The 19,920-nt window shown below is 37.4% G+C and overlaps 2 protein-coding genes across 4 annotated transcripts; one reads left to right on the plus strand and one right to left on the minus strand.

The window, feature by feature from the left end:
• Positions 1–1,036: 1,036 nt before the first annotated feature.
• On the minus strand, positions 1,037–1,905 carry RpL40 (ribosomal protein L40). The gene is made up of 3 exons (XM_071589087.1): positions 1,789–1,905; positions 1,431–1,631; positions 1,037–1,338 (listed from the first exon to the last, which is right to left on the minus strand). The coding sequence occupies exons 2-3, from the start codon at positions 1,618–1,620 to the stop codon at positions 1,142–1,144; spliced, it is 387 nt and encodes a 128-aa protein (XP_071445188.1). The 5' UTR covers positions 1,621–1,631; positions 1,789–1,905; the 3' UTR covers positions 1,037–1,141.
• A 14-nt stretch (positions 1,906–1,919) lies between these two features.
• Rad60 (DNA repair protein Rad60) lies at positions 1,920–18,512 on the plus strand. Of its 3 annotated transcripts, none has more exons than XR_011701586.1 (9): positions 1,920–2,763; positions 2,892–3,177; positions 3,335–3,443; positions 3,545–3,703; positions 4,972–5,125; positions 6,973–7,267; positions 15,338–15,470; positions 16,499–17,116; positions 18,189–18,512. XR_011701586.1 is itself a non-coding variant. In XM_071589086.1 (7 exons), exons 1-7 carry the CDS (start codon positions 2,688–2,690, stop codon positions 15,309–15,311), a joined length of 1,119 nt encoding a protein of 372 aa, XP_071445187.1. In that variant the 5' UTR covers positions 1,920–2,687; the 3' UTR covers positions 15,312–15,362. The 3 variants fall into 3 exon arrangements, 1 of the variants encoding a protein (XP_071445187.1); XR_011701587.1 differs by having other exon boundaries at positions 16,499–17,093; XM_071589086.1 differs by lacking the exons at positions 16,499–17,116; positions 18,189–18,512 and having other exon boundaries at positions 15,272–15,362.
• Positions 18,513–19,920: the final 1,408 nt, after the last annotated feature.

The raw sequence follows: 19,920 nt of genomic DNA on the forward strand, positions 1-19,920 counted from the left end.
GTGACTTTAAGTCCGCTGCATCATCCATTCACAGGTAGCTTTAAGCTATTTTAATAACACTATACCTACAGTTCTCCACATAAAAGTTCTTGGGTTACTATTTTTAAAAAATAAGACATCAGTGAAAATAATTTGCCGTAAAAATTAAATAGAATGATTAGGCGCAATATATGCGTTAAGACAAGGATTTATTGGATTATAAATTTCAAAGTTACGATGATTACTAATGGTGATTGTAATAACTTGAAAAGTACTCGGGGTTAATCCAAGAAATACTAAATATAATATACACCGTTCTTATATAAGTATGATGTACAATTTCTTCATTTATTCCAAAGCTCTATCCATCCACAGGGATGGCAAGGGCAATCTACTCTAACGTGAAAGAATTTGTAACAAAATACGTTTGAATTGAAGTGCGTCAAAACGAGCTTCATTTCCGTTAGGTACCCTAGCAAGGAATTCTTTTAAAAGCGACTTACCTTGGTCCGCACTGTCCCTGTTCTAATTCTACAGAGAATAGAATGATTTGGTACAGCATGTATTGAATGACCATGACTCCTAATCTCGCAAAGTTACCCGTTAGAATCATTTTAAGCTTATGGCAGCAAATAATGAATTTCCATCGAAATTCGTCAACAGTTACTCAATTGTGAGGCTCCCATTATATGCCAAACCACCAATGCAAATAAAATTATATGGTGGCGGAGTGGATGAATTCGATTCCTTAGATTTATCAAAATGAGATTTATGCCGGAACTACATAATCTAGATACTTCAGGTGGTGTTAAATTTACTAGAAATCTGGCGAATAACAAAACTATAGGATAGGACCTTATCGACAGATTCCAGCATAGAGAATTGCAGGGTTAATACGCACACGCAGAACAGCTTCGTGACAATTATCACATTCTTCCAAACATTTATCCTGTCATAAGATGGAGATTGTATTTAAATAATAGTGACCTTGCAATATTAAACATATAATTGGGTACTTGGACATTAAATTTTAAGTATTTAAAAATAAAGAATTCAATATGGGCGAATATTAACTTTATGTGATCTTTTTACATAAGAGAAACTCCACATTTAACAACAGAGAAATGGGTGTTTTTAAAAGCAGGGGCTTCACCATGCATTTCTACTTCAGCTTCTTCTTTGGCCGGATGTTATTGGTGTGACCACACTTGGTTTTCCGACAGTTAGTTGCACGGGGATGAAGGCGGGCATAACATTTACGGCAAATCATTTTGTCGCAGTTATATTTCTGTGCCAAGATCCTTAGAGTCGGTTCAATTACACCACCTCGAAGGCGAAGAACCAAGTGAAGCGTCGACTCTACAACATCACAAAAAAACGAAAATTAACATTATTTCTTATTTCCAGACTAAGTGATAAGAGCCGAAGAGTAACACGTGCTAATTTAATACCTTTCTGAATATTGTAGTCAGAAAGCGTGCGGCCATCTTCCAACTGCTTTCCAGCGAAAATAAGTCTCTGCTGATCGGGAGGGATTCCTTCCTTATCTTGAATCTTCGCCTTCACATTTTCGATCGTGTCGGAAGGCTCAACTTCCAGGGTAATTGTTTTACCCGTGAGAGTTTTAACAAAAATCTGCATTTTGAAAGACTCTGTAACCCAAGAGAACACGTTGTCAAAATAATGTGCAGGCGAAAAAAGAGTAATGCGAACTTTTGCCAAGTAGTTCTTAGTTTTTCATGATTAAAAAATGCAAAAACCAATTACAACGAGTGATAATTAGTACAAATGAAATAAATGGAAATTTACCTCCTGACTCTTCCTCGTGTCCTTCTTACGTAGTCACAAAGCGAACCTAGAGAGCTAAGAAAGATCGATTAGCAATTGAAGAATCGATATATCCATGCGACTATCGACACTAATGTACGGTTCCGCCTCAGTTTAATTAATTGATCCGTGTATTACTGCTGGAATATGGATACCATGGAGCTAAGGCAACTAGAAGTGGATTCCTCTCTGAAAATGCTGTTAAATATTTGGATGCGACTTTTTGAGTGGCAATTGTTGGCAAGGTTGTTTTGATTGATCATTGTCGCTCCAATATTTAATTGAGTTATCGTTCACTGGAAAGAGTCAGTCACTATTGCCCCGACTCGTTCATTCCTTGTTTGTTTTGAGTGGAATTACCGGAAGTACGTTAGGTGAGCGGGTGTTGACAATAGGGAAAATTGTTTAGTTGTATTATTCATTCTGTTGCCAATTTAAGTTCTTTACACTGTTTTCTATCTTTGGAAGAGTTTTGGGAAATGTTAGAAACTGAGTTAGGATCGATGAGACCTTGTTGATTGGCATTAGAATTCGCGGCAATTTTCGAAGCACAAGGATTTTATCTGGCAAAGGAGAAGAGCCAGTCTTCTTGGGATACGTAATCACATGCGTATTTGTATGTACTGTGCTTATTTCTTGCAGAATTTCGCTATACCTTGTTATCTATTGTGTTATTTATGTCGAGGCAGAAATATCAGTAGTTGTAAGATCTTATTGCATTCCGTGATGTACCATGACGTTAGTAATTGTTGGCTCTAGCATCAAAATGTGCGTATAACTTGGTCTTGGAGTGTGGATGTATTGTATCAATGGATTAGAGCGAAAGCATTTGCGATAGAAGAATTTCGTTAAGAGCCAACGGGCAATTATATTCCTGGGAAATGGAAGGCGAAGATTTACAGGACAGCTCTGATGATTCATTTTCGTACAAAAACTCAGCGAAGAGGGCTTTACAAAGTAAATATTTTATTTGGGCCTTATTTGGGAAATTTTTTTATGTTAGATAGAATTTAGTCAGTGTGTTCACTTATTCAACTACTTGATTCTACTACTTTCAACTACTCAATTTCTATTCTCCACAACAGCTGCCAGGAAGAAAATTGCAGCTGTTAAACCATTAGACTCGGTTGTGTTAATTGGTGATCTTTCATCGGATTCAGAAGACAACAGGAAAATTAGGGAACCGTCACCAGTTAAAGCAAAAACAGCGACACGGCCCAAGCGAAAGAGTGCCAGGCAGAGAGCTGCAAGAAAAAGTAAGAGGTTAAGACGTGAAAGCTATAAGGTTCTTAGTTCTGGCAGCGATTCTCAGAGTAGGAAAGGACTTGGTGTTAGCTCCTCTGACTATGATTCAAACGAAGACTCGACTGTGTAAGTGATGCTGTTTGTAATTTGTTGCATTGACGAATAATAAGTTCACTTTTCTCATTAAACCGTCTCCTTTTAAATTATGCATTTCTGCACGAATATTGTTTGCAACCCTCCGTAGTACTGTATTATAAACCCATATCTATTCTTTTTCTTCCAGTTTACCCACAGCCATCCCATCATCCAAGTTAAATTCCAAAACAGGGAATGGTGTGGTGGAATGTATTAACCTCAGTTCTGAGGAAATTGGAAGTGATGTGCACTCGGAGGTAGGTCGAATATAATTACTGCTTTATTTCGTTGAAATTAAATCTTCAAATATTGCCAACTGAATTAAAAAGTGTTACGATATTTTCCAATTTGACTCTAGGAATATGTGGAAGTCAGCGATTCATCAGAAGTAGAACTTCTCCAACCCCCCGAAATCGCCGTCATATCCCCAGACGCGGTGGCGAACGATGAAAATGAGTTGATGTCAATCAAGATATCGTGGAAGTTACAGCCTATTCAGAAATTCCAACTGAGAAGGGTAAGTTTCATGTCCTGTTTTGTGCTTCTCTGGGTCGAATTGCAGAGGAGGGCAGGTTACTTACTTGCATATTGCGAAACCTGCATTAATTGGAAGGAAATCTCATTAGCATTCATGTTGAAAATGTTTTATTAGCCCAAGAATGTTACCTGTGGTACCCCGACACTTGTTGTTTCCTTGGATGATAAATTCTTTATCATAATGTTGTTTGCCCCAATGCCAGAAACCTCCACAATCTGTCTCCTGTCCTTTAAATATGATTTAAGCCATTGATGGACAATTCCCCTGATACCATAATATTCACATTAACTTAGAAAAATTTCATGGTGCACAGTATCAAATGCATGGAATGCAATTGGTTCTGAGGATCTCACAAGGTTTTTGTAAAATGCAGTTTGCAGCTGTTTTTTGGTGGATAGCGTACTCAATAAAACTTAAGGAAAATATAATAGTGAATAATAATTTAGCCATACCATTCAGTTTAAACCTCTAATTAGAGGGATACACCTTGCTTTGCTTCTGGAAACACGTTCAAATGAATTTAGCATTGATATTGCTGCCTCAAATTCACATTCCTTATGCAGAAGAGGATAAACTCAAGCAAAAACTCTTGGCTCATGGAAATTTTCTTTATATGAAACATTATTTGAATATGCACCATTTAATTTTAATTAATGGCACTTAAAAAAGAAAAATGTTGCAATTTTGGGAAGTATAGGGTGCAGAAACATAGCATCCTTTTTTTTAAGGGATTTTGCATTTGAAGGAAGAAAGTTATGTTGCTGCACTCTGTAAGTATCCTTTGACGTTCAAAAACTAGAAACATTAAGACTAATGGAAATGGTGTTGGTGAGATATACCCTGTCCTGTATTTCTCTCTTGTCCTATCCTATTAAGTGCCAAACATTAAAGCATAATTTTCTGCTAATACTAATTACCAATAGCCGATTGTGCAAATTGTAAATTTCATCATCACATTCACTGGTGTCCAAATCCAACATGGTTAAATTTGTTCCATTATTAAGTTATAGCACACGCAAAGGGACATAATTGCAGGTAGAGAAATTTAAAAAATAATTGTTTAGAAATATGTTATTATTTCTATTGCTGCCCAAATTGTGGTGCAGAGAAATGAATTCAGATTATTGAAATATGGATAATTAAAGTATACTCGCTATGTATGTTGTAATTAAACCTGTTTTTTGTGTGTATTGTGTTGTTTGTTATTAAAAAAACGTATGTCAGTAAAATTAAAATTTTATTTTCAGCATCAGAAGTTCAAGGTGCTGCTGGAACATTTTGCAAAACTTGAGGGTGTCCCACTGAAGAAAGTGGTGCTGTATGGAGGTGTAAACAATTGCAGAATGATCGAGTCTTTTGATACGCCAGATACAGTTGGAGTAACAGTCACAGATATATTAGGTGAGTAAGCTCTCTCACTTTATACCAGGCAGACATATTGAGTCCATTTGCTGTTCTTGGGTTGTATTGCAGCAAACACATGTGCCTTGTGGCTGACCTCAAATGTAGAATTGCACCGAATGAAATTAGGCACAAATAAGCTCAATGGTCTACAGTTGTGGAAAAGCTGTGAAGGTAAAGTTTGCACAGTATCAGTCACAGTATTTGACAACAACTAAGGAATTCTCTGTATCTGCAATTGCTCTTGAAAAACTGTACATTAATGACTATATCAAAATCTATGCCTGGCCTTAATGTTATCTACCTACCTCACTTGGTAGCATTTCCTGCATGCTCCTCTGTCTATTGTAGTGTGTGAATGAGGTGTTAGCTATTATGAAATCCTTTCCTTGAAGTCACTTTTGTTTTCTCTTTCTGACAATTCTTGCTTCCTAAACTGTACCTTCCTGTTTCAGTACAATCTCTAGACTCACCTTCATCTTTGGGTTCTCCATTAGTTTCATGTGAATATGTAACCAAAGGTACTCTCTTCCACTTGATTGACCTTTTTACCATAATTGTCTAAAACTGTGACATTTCACCTGGAAAGGTGGAGACACAGGATGTTTGATAAAAGTTCTGAAAAAAATGACTGCATTCTGTTTTGTCTCCAAAGATAACTTTTTTGCCTACGAACTAACAACCACATTCTGAAAAGAAGTTTGTGCCAACCACTAGTGACTATATTTCAGATAATTATTCTTATCCCTCCAGTTATATATATTCTGCATCCAGTATATATTCTGCAATATTCATAAATTATACCCAATTCGCTGTGTTGAATGCATTCTAGAAATCCATGAAGCAAATAAAGAAATCCTGGTGGAATATTTTCAGTCCCGCCCTGTGTAAATCCCTTATGATCTTCACCTAAGTCATCAATTGCTCTCTTTTCCACCCCATTTTTGATGGCCCTTAGTACTTTAGATTTTGCATCCAGCAAAGGCTAATTACAAAATCAAATGTGTTGCCCATCTTAGTTCCATCTTATGCCAAATGGAACTAAGAAAGAAAGAAAACAATGATTATATATGAGATTATTAGAGAGATAATTGAGATAAGGAAATAGAATAATGTAAACATAAAGAGTTAGGCAGAAGAAGGTTCAAAGAATCAAATAATGAACCAAGGCAGGAAGCAAATAGAGTGAAATAATTGTACTGAAAGACACATTGTAAGTAAATGGAATATTTAATAAGGAAGTGTCAAATGTGGCCTTAAAAAAGTAAAAGTGTTTACAGATGTCATTTTTGTAAAAAGGCTTGCATGTTAATTTTTTATCAGGACACTTTTTCTTTTCTTCTTCTAATGTGAATTAAATTCTGTGGGTCAGAGACATCTTCCATTGGTTGGGCAAATCATAGATGAATTAGTAGCCTTTGAAACCTGGCGTTGGAGTGAGATGCTAATGTGAGGAGAAATAATCATAAATGATGAAGTTTAAGATGAAAATAATTTTAGTTATTTAAATCAAAATTTAATTTTCAAGTTAACAAACATATTCTCAAGTGAAAATTTGTTTTAAAATTTTTCTGTTTTTCAGAGATGATGCATGATTAGTTACATTTCTCTGAGTTAGAATAGAAGTGCCTTGAAGAAGTCTTCTAACTCTCTCTACTCTAGCCTAGCATTGGCTCTGGTCAAAAGTTATTGAGGATTTCCTTTAGCAGCAGAATAAGTTAAATTAGTTAGAAGTTTCTAAATAAATAAACATTTTTAACTAAATGCATGAACATTTCATGAGTTAATCCCAAGCCTTAGGGAAGTGTAATGTGTCTGCAGTGAGTTGTGTTGTTGTTTGCTTGCAGAGGGTGGGTTGCTGTCAAAAGAGGATGAGTCGAGGGGCCAGCGCTCAAGGGGGCTTGCTGGTAGTCAGGAGGGCAACGGTGTTAAGGTGAGGGTGCAGTTGGAGGGCGTCCGCTCTTTCCCTGTGATGATCGGCCTTAAGCAGACGATGAAAGTGCTGCTGATGAAGGTGGCTGAGCAGTTGGAAGTGGACGAGGCCAAGGTGAAACTGACCCTGGATGGAGAAGTCGTCGATGGCAAACTCACTGCTGAAAAGCTTGGCTTGGAGGAGGGAGACGTCTTTGATGTGCACTTACTGTAGGTGGACAAAAAAACATATTTCTGTGCTCATTGAATATGACTTTTGTGTGAAAAGATTATCAGTGATGTTACTGGCACAGCAGTATTGTTTCACTCATTCCAAAGAGGCCTTTATTCATGCTACAATATTATTTTCTGTTTTTTAACCAACTCTTTGGTACTCTATTGGGATAACTTTAGAAACAGTTCTTATATAAAGCACTTCGTGAGGAAATAATTACAGTCAAGTTGTTCATGAATTCTAATTGACTCATGAAGGATGAATATACAACATGAAAAATAAAATTTATCTTCATTTTACCGCCTCTGAATATTTTCAAGGAAACAGTGAAAGCTTTAAAATATATGTATTTCTCCCAATAACAAATGAATGTTTCCCCAACATATCCCTTCCCTTGGTGTAAAATTTATCAATTTGAGGAATCTTGCCATTACCCGAGGTAAATGTAATGGTTTTAAAAGATCAAAGGATAAAAATGATAATGCTGTCATTCAATTGAAAAGCTTTTTTGGCACCCATGGCTGATGTACATATCTAATAATGTCACGACATGATGTAAAGAGTTTGAAGAGGTAAAAATATATGTGCAGCTTTTGCTAAGTTCATATTTTATTGCCATTCAAGGTATTTTCACTGATGTCTTCTAATGATAGGGGATGATAGTGGTGTAATGATAGAGATAACAGTGAGTATATTCTGTGAAAATTTTTTTAAACGAAATATTTGTGAGGGAAAGACATAAAAAGTTCTCATTTTCTTCTATACGTATTTTTTAGTGACTTCTTGTTCTAAATTATGTTTGGAAATATAATTTCAGAGCCTGAGAATCAGTCCATGTTCTTTCAATGAATGGCAATCACCACACCATCTTTGATTCTGATGCAACAATGTAGGTGGCGAACTTTTTGTTCGAAGCATTTTTGTGCATATGAAAAAAGATATAAAATTAAATTTCAAATCAAGAATTCGAGTTTGTTTTATATTCATTGAACTTCATGAAATAATATTTATTCTGTGATGATAAATTTTGAAAACCTACAGAAGGGAAAATATTTAAAGGGCTCAAGTGAATTGGTATGTTTATTGAATTACGGATAAGACTCCATTAATAAACATTTGTTGAAGGGCCACCACTCTGCTGAAATAGGCTAGTGTATACTCTTAGCCCTTTGCTTTCGTCACTCAACCTACCTCCCTCACAATGTTGGCTGTGTGCTTCATATCTCTTACAATTGCATTCATTTTGCAAGCCCAGGAAAAAGCAAATGTTGCTTGAGAGTGTGCTCTATTTTAGGGTCTATTTTATCCAACATGTCACCACTCTACAACACCGGGTGTGGTTATTTTTCATTTATGGATTTGTATCACTATATATGTACTCTTACCCCCCATACATCAACTTCTGAACTTTCTTACATGTTTTTGAGCTCTCATATTTTGTATTATGTACCTAGCAGGAAAATGCATTGCTTCTCCCTAAATTGTTTTTAGTTATTCCTATCAACCTTTTCACATATGTATCAGAATGCTTGGCGTTGATCTGCCTTGAAACTAGTGATATGTTGCAAAGTCAAAAGGAACCTGGAAATATTGGGAATTTGGGTAAAGGAAATCGCCTGCCCACTATCACAACATATTCCATGTCACAGAATATATACAAGATCCGTACAATAAGTATCAGGACTGGTTCCAAAAATCAAAATTAATTGCAGTTATCATTACAATGACTTAATGATCTTCAAAATATATTCCTCCTGCATCAATAGACTTAGTTCGGCACGTCTGCCACTTGTCCAAAGCCTGCTCGAAGTCGATTTCCAGAATACCATTGAGAGCCTTTGTCATCACCCGTTGAACCACCTCAATTGAGTCGAACCGATATCCTTTTATTTACCTTTTTATTTGCAGAAACAAGAAAAAGTCAGGTGGACGTTGTCGAGAAAATCTCCATCTTCCTAGACACAATCCAAAATTTCCACCCACGACTGTTTTTGTTCCTTGCTCAAGACTTTTGGCACCAGCTTCGTGCACACTTTCCTCATCCGAAGTTCCTGTTGTAATGGTGTGGAATGTTCCGACTGAAAGACCAGTCTCCTTGCTGATAGGGGCGATGGTTAAATGCATGTCTGAGTCCAAAATACTTTTCACTTTGTCTACCTGAGCATCGGTTCAAGCAGTTGTCAGGCATCCGACGTGGAGCTTGTCTTTGACGAGTTCCTGGCCTCCTTAAACTTTTTGGACCACTCAGAAACTCTTGTGCAGCTTAAGGCATCACCTCCGTAAGCCTGTTTAATGAGTTCAAGGGCCTCCGATGCATATTTCCTAAGTTTAACGCTAAACTTCAAAGCGTAGCTTTGCTCGATGGTACGCTCCATGCTGGTGCAACGACATCACAGACACTCACCCATCACAAAAATCCATCTCCTGTCTCAATGCATGCCCGGAAGCGACTGAACTAAAGTGGGCCTGAGTGGAGTGGGACCCCTCTACCAAGCTGACCAGTTGGACCCCCATCCATCACTCTGTTGAGGCTACAGCGAACCAGTCACGATACTTATTGTACGGACCCTGTATATACAGGGTCCGTATATATATATATATGTATATATATATATATATATATATATATATATATATATATATATATAATGTATATATATATATATATAATGTATATATATAAATATATATATATATATATATATATATATATATATATATATATATATATATATAAATAATGTATATATATAAAGCATAAACACAGTAATCATCCTGAAGGTAGGTTTGGTAGGTGATGGTCGAGTTCACCCAGTACTAAGCCCGAGGGCATGTGAAATTCACACATCAGGGTGGGGGGCCAGTTCCTTTCTCTACATATATATATATGTGTGTGTGTGTGTGTGAGAATCAAATTAATAGAGTTATGAGTCAAAAAACATTGCCATAAAACGTATAATTTCTTGATTAGTGGATACTGAATTCTTCTCATTCATTGTATTTCTAAATATTTAAAAGCTTCATTAATTGCAACTAAGAATAAGAGAGAGACACTTAATGATTTGGATACCGATTTTAAATTACTCTCTTTATTTTAGTGTAAAATTGTCCTTCATACAGATATTTCAATGTAGCAATATTGATTAAGGTCTATGGTTACTATTTCAATGAGAGACATTTTAATTTACTAACAACAAAGTTTAATATTGCTCAAGTCTGTATGGTTGACACTGCGTTAGCATTTTATCTGCTATTAGATTCTGACCTTATGCAAAGGGTATTTTGCCTGGGGTGGGATGCTTGTGTCAGCAGTGTGAGCTCACTCTGGTATCGTTGCAGTCAGGGAATTTGTGGGGGGTGCTCCTGTATTCCTAATAGCAGACTATGCAGCAAGGTTCATTGAAGTGGCCATAATGCCTGTACCCCACAAACCATCAAAATTTAATCACCTTATATTATCTAAGCCAACAACATCATCCCTATGGCCACCATATGCACCTCTTCTATGTATTCCTCCCCTTCATCCTCGCTGTTATCATCAACCCAAAAATCAAAATTCCACCCTCCAGCTGTAAAACGTCCCTACCCCCCGATTCTCCTAGCAAACCACCTCCTGACTCTTCTGCCTTCTCTTCATCAAACCCACCCTCCAAATTACACCCCATCTCATCCCCAAACTCCCCCCTCAAAGTACCCCCCAAATCTCCTACCACTTCATCAACATACCCACCTTCCAAATCCTCTTTCTCCATGATTATTTCTTTTACAGCAGCCTTAAAATGCAAGAAAGTGCATTATTTTAATTGCTTTTATTACACTTTCATCATTACATTGTCCATCTTTCCACTTTGCGAACATAATGTCATTACCACCCTAAGCAAAGGGCACCATCTAATCTTCCTGCATGTAAACACCCAAAAAGAAATAAAGCAAGGTACCAGTTACCTAAGACTATGGCCTGATCGTGTAGCTGTGCAGGATGCTTCAGAACAAACAACCATGCTACAGTTCATTTCTTCTGGATTGCCACGAGTCGACGTACCATCCACCATCAATTGCAAACTAATTATTGCAGCCTCATTATGTGATATGAGTTGGCTTGATTTTTTATGGCCATCTATGACAAATTTTGTGGCATTACAATTACTGCTGTCAGTATTTGTTCTTATTGCGTAAAGCATGCTGGAAAATGCTGTATGGTATTTGAAGCAAGCAGAATGGAAACAGACAGTATTCACAGTGGATGCACTCAGCACTGTTGGCATAATGAGTCTTGAAATATTGGAAATATTTTATGTCGCAAATTGATGTTTTTTTCATTTCTCACTCAGTTAATTGTAAGTAAAATAATTGGTTTCATTTATAAAAAAAATAAGGTTGGGGGAGAAAAATATTTGGTTCGTGCCAATGACTTAAACAAGAAAGTACGTATAATCTTTTCTCAAGTCTGCGGGTGCTAAATATGGTGTTGGCTTCTGGTAACCTGGGTATTGCATCCATAACGTTAAATTTTGGCACTATAGATCTGTGAATAAAAAATATATGACCACTCTTTATTGAAAAATTCATACACAGTTTTAACAGAATTACTACAATAGCATAGATTTTATTTTTGAAGTTGCATATGCCTGCCAAATTCATGCGGGTGGTGTTCCCTCACTCTGTTTTTCCCAATTATAGGGCATTTTATTGTAAAAGGAATATAAAATGCTGTTTTTAAAATTAAGGAATATTCAATCTACTGGTAATGATGCCCTTTTTTTTGTAAAACGAAAATATCAAGTACCATATTCCCTGCCCCATTACCATCGCACGTCCGAGGCTGGATTGACAACCTGCGCCTCAAAACTCCCTCCCCCTCTCCTCTGACCTTCCATCCAACCCAAACCTCCCCGTAATGTACAAGTTGCCCCGCCCTTATGTAATAAACTCAAAGGAAATATTTAGGTTCATACTATCTCCTGAGGAATAGTAGTTGACAACACATTTATTTTACCGAGTTCCTGATGAAATTTCCCTAACCGCAATTCATCGCCAATTTAATTGCAACTTGCAAATTATTCTCCGGGTCACAAGGCATTAGCATCATCACTTGGCTTACTTACTGACATGTGTGTTACGGCTTGTATTTGATTAGTCATGGACTAACAATAAGACCCAAGTCTGGATTCACTGAATGGCCACATGATGGCTCGTTTAATGACGCGCGCGCATTTCTGTAGGGGCACGCAATTGCATTGATGGCTGGTGGCTTTGGAGGCAGCTGTGCACTCGGCACTCAACCTTTCGGCGAGAAAGGGAGCGGTTGACTGTAGGACTCCAGTTCGCAAAGCCCTGCGAAGATGCGCGAAATGCGCACATTCGGAATTGAAATGGGCCATCAATTCCCCCCGCCTCCTTTTCCATCGTCCCAATTAGATTTCACTCTCTCTTGTGCAAACTCCCCCGCTCGTTGTAACCCCCTAGCCCCCCCCCCCAAAGTCCTCCCCTTACTTGCCGACTGGCATTTGCTCTCGGCAGCTCGCTTTGAGGGCCGGGATGAGCTAGTCGATCGAAGCGGATGGACTCATTGCTATCCCGGAGTTCGTGGAACCCGCGTCGTCGAGCAACTAAGACTAAGCGGACGAAATCACCGGCAGCTCTATATCATTGGTGAGTGGCGATTTAATACAAGCTCACGTGCAAACATACAGTGGCTTCCTCATGAACGTGTTCAGTGTATCAAGTTTCTAATTGTCAGGTTTCGATTATCTAGATCTTAGGTCCACTTTCCAAAATTGACTGTTGCATGTTGGTGCGTATGTTTTCAGCCTACAAAAATTATTTTGAAATGTGCTTTCCCTTGCATGCATCCGTATATTCATACATCCGTACATACACCGACCAAAGGGTTGAGGTAAGCGGCAAATCCGATCTTCAGCTTGGCTCAATTCTTTCGTTACTGTCCTGGGGATGTATTAATCATGGTCCCATAATTGCCATCACTGGGGATCGGGATGGTCCGGCGGGTAACCTACTGGCTTCCCGCCCAGAGGGTCCAAGATCGAATCCTCTAGGTGGCAGGTATTTTTCTGTCGTGTCTCAATCCTTCTGATGAAGGTGCTTTGTGGAGAGCACTTTGAGTGAGTACACCGTCCGTCGTTTGGGACGTTAAACTGCGGACCTCTTGGCGCCTTTCGTTAAGAGTTATTACCTGCCGACGTTAGGTTTCTTTCCATCCTTCCTATTTTCTCATCCACCCCTAATGGCGCTAATGACCTCTGCTTTCGGCCACCTCCCCTATAATTACAAATATCGTCGATCCTCGGCAATACTGACGTAGTAATCACGGCCGCTTACAATTCTTTTCTGTGCTCACATAGAAATTTCGATTTGCGATGTCCAACTGTTCGTTATTGTAGAAAATTTATGATCTGATTACCTTCAGGTCTACCCTTCGCTTGGTCTGGGATTCGAAATGTGGAGGGACTGCAGGTTCGATCAGGTGTTAAGTGGATTAAACCTCAAATTTGTAGTTCATTCCTTCGTACGCGATGGTGCCACCCTAATTAATATCGCGCTCGACATCCAAGCACAAGCGTTGGGTTTGCGAACGACTGGAATGTATTTCCCAGGGATCTTTATAGGGAAAACAAAGCAGCCGTCCCGGCGCGTTGGAGATCAGTGAAATTAGCCACCAATTCCTTAATTGTGTCAGTCTTAAAAAATATTATTTTGAAATTGCTTTCTCTACAGATACGCTTTAAATGAGGTCACTCCTTGACTTAAACGTGACAAGCCTCCCTCGTCGTTTCATCTTAGGCCCATTGCAGGAAAATCATCAGAAAAAACGTCCACCTGCAGCCGATAGGAGAAAATATGGGAAAAATCTTATAACTTGAGGTTGGGCAGTCTCTACTGAGACGATTTGACAAATATTTTCACTCACTTCACAAGTATTATAAGTACGATAATGAATTACTTGTATTATGTCTTAGCAAGTAGAAATGGTGTTAACTTTGACACTGTAGAATAAAAGATTACTATGTACTTTCCACAAAACTTTAAATCTGGGACAAATAGTTTTAATGCAAAGTCATAATTCTTGGGTAACTGAAGATGACACCTGTCTGTTGAAATTAGATGAAGCAAATAAGTTTTGTGGGATACACATTGCATTCTCATTTCATTCAAAAATAAATTTTCATGCAATCAAGCCTGATATTGAGTGTATTAAATGGGAGAATGTTAGTCGGGACAGGTGATTGTAGAAATATACTAGGAATGTTGGGTGGAATGAAGGGAGGTACAATGAATGTGGAATAGAAGGATTTATTGTAGTCTATGGTATCGCGTATTCCTTTTTCACAAGGTTGAGAAGTGGCTGTATTTAAGCATCTTTCCAATACCAACTTTAAACTTTGTTACAAATGAACTAATATATTAGTTACTAGTTAGTTTTCTTATCTAACAATATTTGTTAAAAGTATGTTTTACCTTTCATTTTGAAATATTTTACATAATCAAAAAATCATTCCTCAATGAAAACTCGCTTGTAAAATATGGCACCAATTTCTGGTGGTGGCAAAAGATTTTGTAAGACCACTTCTTGAATGTGTAGTATCTGCCAAATCAAGTGAGTTCATCTGTCAGTTCAAATCAGTTTTGTGACACCTAAGGTGCAATTAGTTTTAAATTGGGTTTTTTAGAGGAGAGTAGTCCATGTTGAAAGCATCAAAGCTTTGGAAAAACAATGCAAAAAGTAACCAAAAAAGCCCAATTTGTAATCATCCCAATGATGCAGGATTGTTGATATCTTATTATTTATTGAAAAAAGTCAATTTACAAATTTCATCATTAAATTAACCAAATCTTATCATGGAAATTTAGTATGCAATTATTTCTTTTGGGAGGTGTGTTATCCAAGGGATTAGATAATTCAGTTTAACTCTGAAGGGCCAGGCCTGATTCCTGGTGACTTTGGAAACTTCCCAGCTCCACTGTAGTTCTTTTATTTTTAGGGTGCTCAACCTGCAAACCACAAGTAGTCCAAGGAAATGAACTGCCTCCAATTTTTGGTTTCCCAGGAAGATATGGTGCTTGAAAAATCCCACAGCTTGGATGGATGGCAGAGGGTCTCAAGAGGCGTTACTCTGAATCAAATCTGGGCCCCAAAGGCAATAAACCAACATGCTACCCATTGGACTACCACACCCCCTGGTTAGTTGGTGTGTAATGTATTTTACAGAGAGTTAAGTTAAACCAAATTAAAAATTTCAGTAAAATGAGAATTAGCTTTAATCCCTCGCCTTAATTTAACAAGTATTTTCACCCACAGTAAATGTTATGTCAAGAACTTGATCAATTTCTCTAGGAGAAAAATAAATCATTATGAAAGCTAATGCAAATTTAAATTACTCTAAATAATGTGAAGGTGTCATCTTAAAGTTTGGGGCTCATTTAGGAAAAACTATGAATCCATCAATAAGTCTGTCAAAACATGTTGTGAACTTAATTATTAGCCCAGGTGATTTTCCATTAAATAAACATATTTCATGCAGTAAATTATATGTTGTTCCAATTTACATTGTACCTCCTATCCCTTTTCTTGCAAGGAAAGAGATTGCATAGTTATTTTAGCTTAACCTCATAATTTCCACATTCATATGACAATATTTAAATATATTTTGAAATATTTGAAATGTGAATGCTTTAAAAAAATTTATTTAATCAAAAAGCGCTAACATATTATTGCATTTTAGATTCAAATTTCTTTCATGGTATTTATTATGGATGGTCTGAAGTTATTCATTTCAGCGAGCCATTCTTAACCATTGTGTATAACGGATATATTAATTTAAAGGTGTTCCACGAGATTAGTTTTAGACAAATTAATAAAATGTTGATCAAGTGAAGCAAAAGCAGTTGCCAATCAAACAATTTCCAATAAATTGTCAAGGATGAATTGCATCTGGTTCACTAAAAATTCAATTTGTATGAAATTCATTTCCATTTTAATAATGCTAAATATCTCTAATATGTCAATGTGGTTGTGTAGATTTCAAGAGGGTCCATTTGTAAAAATTTTTATAGGGAAACCAATCTTTCAATGTTAAACCAGTAAATATTTCTTTAGCACTTATGAATACACGAGTATTTATATTTTTTCTTAAAATGCCCTAAGAGTAGTTGTATAAAAATCAAATTAGTTTAAACTTCATAATCATGCTTCAATTGTTTTCCCTCAGGTCTTCCATTGGATGGTTATGCTGGGTGAGGAGGGGAGCATCCATGGGATTAGAGATTGATCAGCAAGCTTTCTTCACCAAAGGAAATGAGGAACAAGGGTGTATATTTCTTGCCGGTGCAATGATGGAGAGTAGTGGCTTCCCACCCAGAGGGCCTGGGTTCAAATTCCGGCGGTATTGAATATTTTTCAGAGGTATCTCGATCCCTACTCAAGGTGCTTTGTGGAGGGCACTTTGAGTGAGTATGCTGTCCGTCGGATGGGACATTAAGCTGCGGACCCCTTGGCGCCTTTCGATAACAGTGGGCTAATGCCGACGCCGGGTTTCTCTCCACCCTTCATCCTTTCCTGTCCATCCCCTATGGAGCAAATGACCTTAGCTGACGGTCGCCTCCCCGAAATACTACTACTACTTGGGCAGTTCCTTCTCTTGTGCAACTATTTGGTTTCCCAGGAAGATCTGGTGCTCAAAAAATTCCACAGCATGGATGGAGGGCAAAGGGTCTCAAGAGGCGTCACTCTTGAATCAAATCTGCGCCCCAAAGGCAATGAAACCAACACTCTACCCATTGGACTACCACACCCCCTGCTTGTTTGTGTGTAATATATTTTACAACGAGTTAAGTTAAACCAAATTCAAATAATTTCAGTAAAATAAGAATAAGCTTTACCCACAGTAAATGTTATGTCAAAAACTTGATCAATTTCTCTAGGAGATAAATAAATCACTATGAAAGCTAATAAAAATATAAATCACTCTAATTAATGTGTAGGAGTCATCTTAAAGTTGCTCTTATCATTTTCCTCCTTTTCTTTGGATTGAAAATTTATTTCAATAAGAATCACCTTTTACGAGATGAATTAATTATTAATGTGTAAACTTGTGCTAGTTCAGTCTTTTAAAATACATTTTGACAAAATATCAATAGAAAACTAATTAAATCACTGAAGTTTACTTAACTAAGTATATTTTTGTCATCATTTTCGGTAGCACAATCAGTCTCTGAATGCTTATATACTAGTTTTGCAAAAAGACACTGGTCATTGCATTTAATCGTGCTATTTGGCTAGAGGATATTGATTTCAATATCTCTACAAGAAATAATTATCCACACAAGTTATCAAAAATCAGCAATTTCATGTAAAACCTCAATGGTAATGGGTGTGATAATTGATAACACATTACCAAACTCGTTGAAAAGGAGTGATAAATTATGTGGTTTCAAATCGAAACTTCCGGAAATTCCTTCAAATGGTTAATTTTTCATTGAATAATTTTTTAAATGACAAATAATTGCAATGCTTTTCTTTGCATTTCTGGGTTCACCACCTGTGTTGGTTGACTTTTGGTGATAACAGTTTAGATTTAAGACTAAAAATTTATTTAAATAAGTGATACTTTCCTCTGATAAAGGATATTAAGCAAGGTAGTTGTTATGATTGATAACTGGCGACACATTTCCTTGATTACCCTACTGTTTTCCCACCTCTCCTGCCTTGGACTGACCAAACACACTCCTCTACTTTCATTATGTCCTAATTCTCGCATGCCAATCTTCTTCATTCCTTAATTCATTTTTATTCACCTCTTGGGATATATACCTCAATGTGCTTAAAACGCCCTAAAAGTAGTTTTAAAAAAATCACATTAACTTTAAATTAATAATCATATTTCAATTGTTTTCCCTCAGGTCTTCCATTGTATGCTTCTGCTAGGCGAGGAGAGCAGCTTCCACAGGATTCGAGGTTGATCAGCAAGCTTTCCCACTGAAGGAAATGAGGAACGAAGGTGCATATTTCCTTGCTGGTGTAAAGTTGGTCAGTGCTGTCGGCATCTAAAGAAGTGCACTTCATGTGGGTGTCAGCCTCGGAGTAGACTGCAACTCATCCACCGCTAACTTGGACAGTGACTATGAGGACATTTCAGTAAAATGTTTTGGTTAAAAAAGAAAATTTAGAATACTGATGTAATTTCTAATACAGATGTATGTCAACAAATGTATTTATGAGTAATAAAGATGAACACAACAAAAATGAATGTTGTCTAATTTTGAAATATCTTTCCCTTTGTGTATATTTTGAATACCTAATTTTGTCTTAGTCTGCAGCTTAAGAATTAAAAGAATAAATCTGTTTTTCTGATGTAAACACTTTTAAAAATATGGATTTGAATTGCTACCTAAAGTGCAGACAACTGTAAATGAATATATCCTAATAATCTCCAAAAAATGGCAGTCTGAATATATGTACACCCTCTGCCGTACATTCGGCAATGCGGGTTATTCAATTCGTTATGAATTAAAATTATGAATAGATTGTTTAACTTTAATGGAATGTCGGCATTACCTGCAAATATCTTTTCGAAACAATTCGTTGTCGAATTGATTGTTTAAAATCCAAACAACCGCGAAAGAGACATTATTTCAATTGATTATCAGCATGAAACAGTTTACTTGTAGCTCTACTGCATGTAAAAATGTATTGTGTGCAGCATATAGTATGTAAAATATGAATAAATGGCTTAATCCGTATCTAAACTTTTGTCGCATTATTCTAAAGTTATTTTATCCTATCCTGCATAGCAACATTGTGTGCACTCTGAACAATTGTTCTTTGGTTATTAAGGTGTGATTCGTGACTACAATAAACGTACGAGCTACATTTGCTCGCACCGAGTCAAAAATTACGTCATGCACCGAACTGAGTAAAGTCCAATAATTAGAGTTAATTGGTCCGTCACATGCGAAAAAGCATGGTATCGAATGATTTCCGAGAACCGGCTCAAGTTTAAAAAAAAAGAGTAGCTCCAAAGACGCCAAACCGCTCACGAGCCGTCTCTGAGTACCGTGAGGCCCAAGGTGAGGTGCTATGCCTCCCCGAGAAAATATATTAAAGTCCCGAGCCAGTCCACCCGACGAAAAATATTCTAAGTCCAGAGCCCCTCCCCAGGAGAGAGAGGCGCCGAGGCAGGCAGATCCCTCGGATTCGGCAGGTGGGAGAGCCTCGCTGAGTTCGCGTTGATTTTGAGAAAAAATCGGCGAAGTCCGTAGTTTTGCAGATTGAATATTAGTTCAGAACCTCATTTTTCAAGAAACCCAGTAGCCTGGGGGATAAGAGGCGGATTGCGGGGAAGAAACTATAGAGAATGTTACTGCGATTTACTTTTGCGGCCGAATTTTTTTTTTTTTTTCAAAATATTTTCGATTCGATAATATGCACAAAATTGTCACCAGAGATTTTGCCAGCAGGTGCAGGACGCCGCGGGAGATCAGGAAAACAATTAAATATTGAATATTTTTGTGAGGAGGGCTGCCATTTTTTCCAGCCGGGCGGCCGGGCGCCGGGAAAAATGGCAGCCCCTTTCACATAAATATTCAATATTTAATTGTTTTCCTGATCTCCTGCAGCATCCTGAACCTACCG

The sequence above is a fragment of the Hetaerina americana genome, unplaced genomic scaffold, assembly GCF_022747635.1.
Source record: "Hetaerina americana unplaced genomic scaffold, ioHetAmer1.1.p SCAF_33, whole genome shotgun sequence".
NCBI classification, from domain to species: Eukaryota; Metazoa; Arthropoda; class Insecta; order Odonata; family Calopterygidae; genus Hetaerina; species Hetaerina americana.

Coding starts and splice junctions, on each gene's coding strand:
- Rad60 (XM_071589086.1), top strand. CDS start 2,688: ATGGAAGGCGAAGATTTACAGGACAGCTCTGATGATTCATTTTCGTAC. Junction 3,178..3,334: donor TCAAACGAAGACTCGACTGT/GTAAGTGATGCT, acceptor TTTTTCTTCCAG/TTTACCCACAGCCATCCCAT. Junction 3,444..3,544: donor GAAGTGATGTGCACTCGGAG/GTAGGTCGAATA, acceptor ATTTGACTCTAG/GAATATGTGGAAGTCAGCGA.
- RpL40 (XM_071589087.1), bottom strand. CDS start 1,620: ATGCAGATTTTTGTTAAAACTCTCACGGGTAAAACAATTACCCTGGAA. Junction 1,339..1,430: donor TGACTACAATATTCAGAAAG/GTATTAAATTAG, acceptor GTGATGTTGTAG/AGTCGACGCTTCACTTGGTT.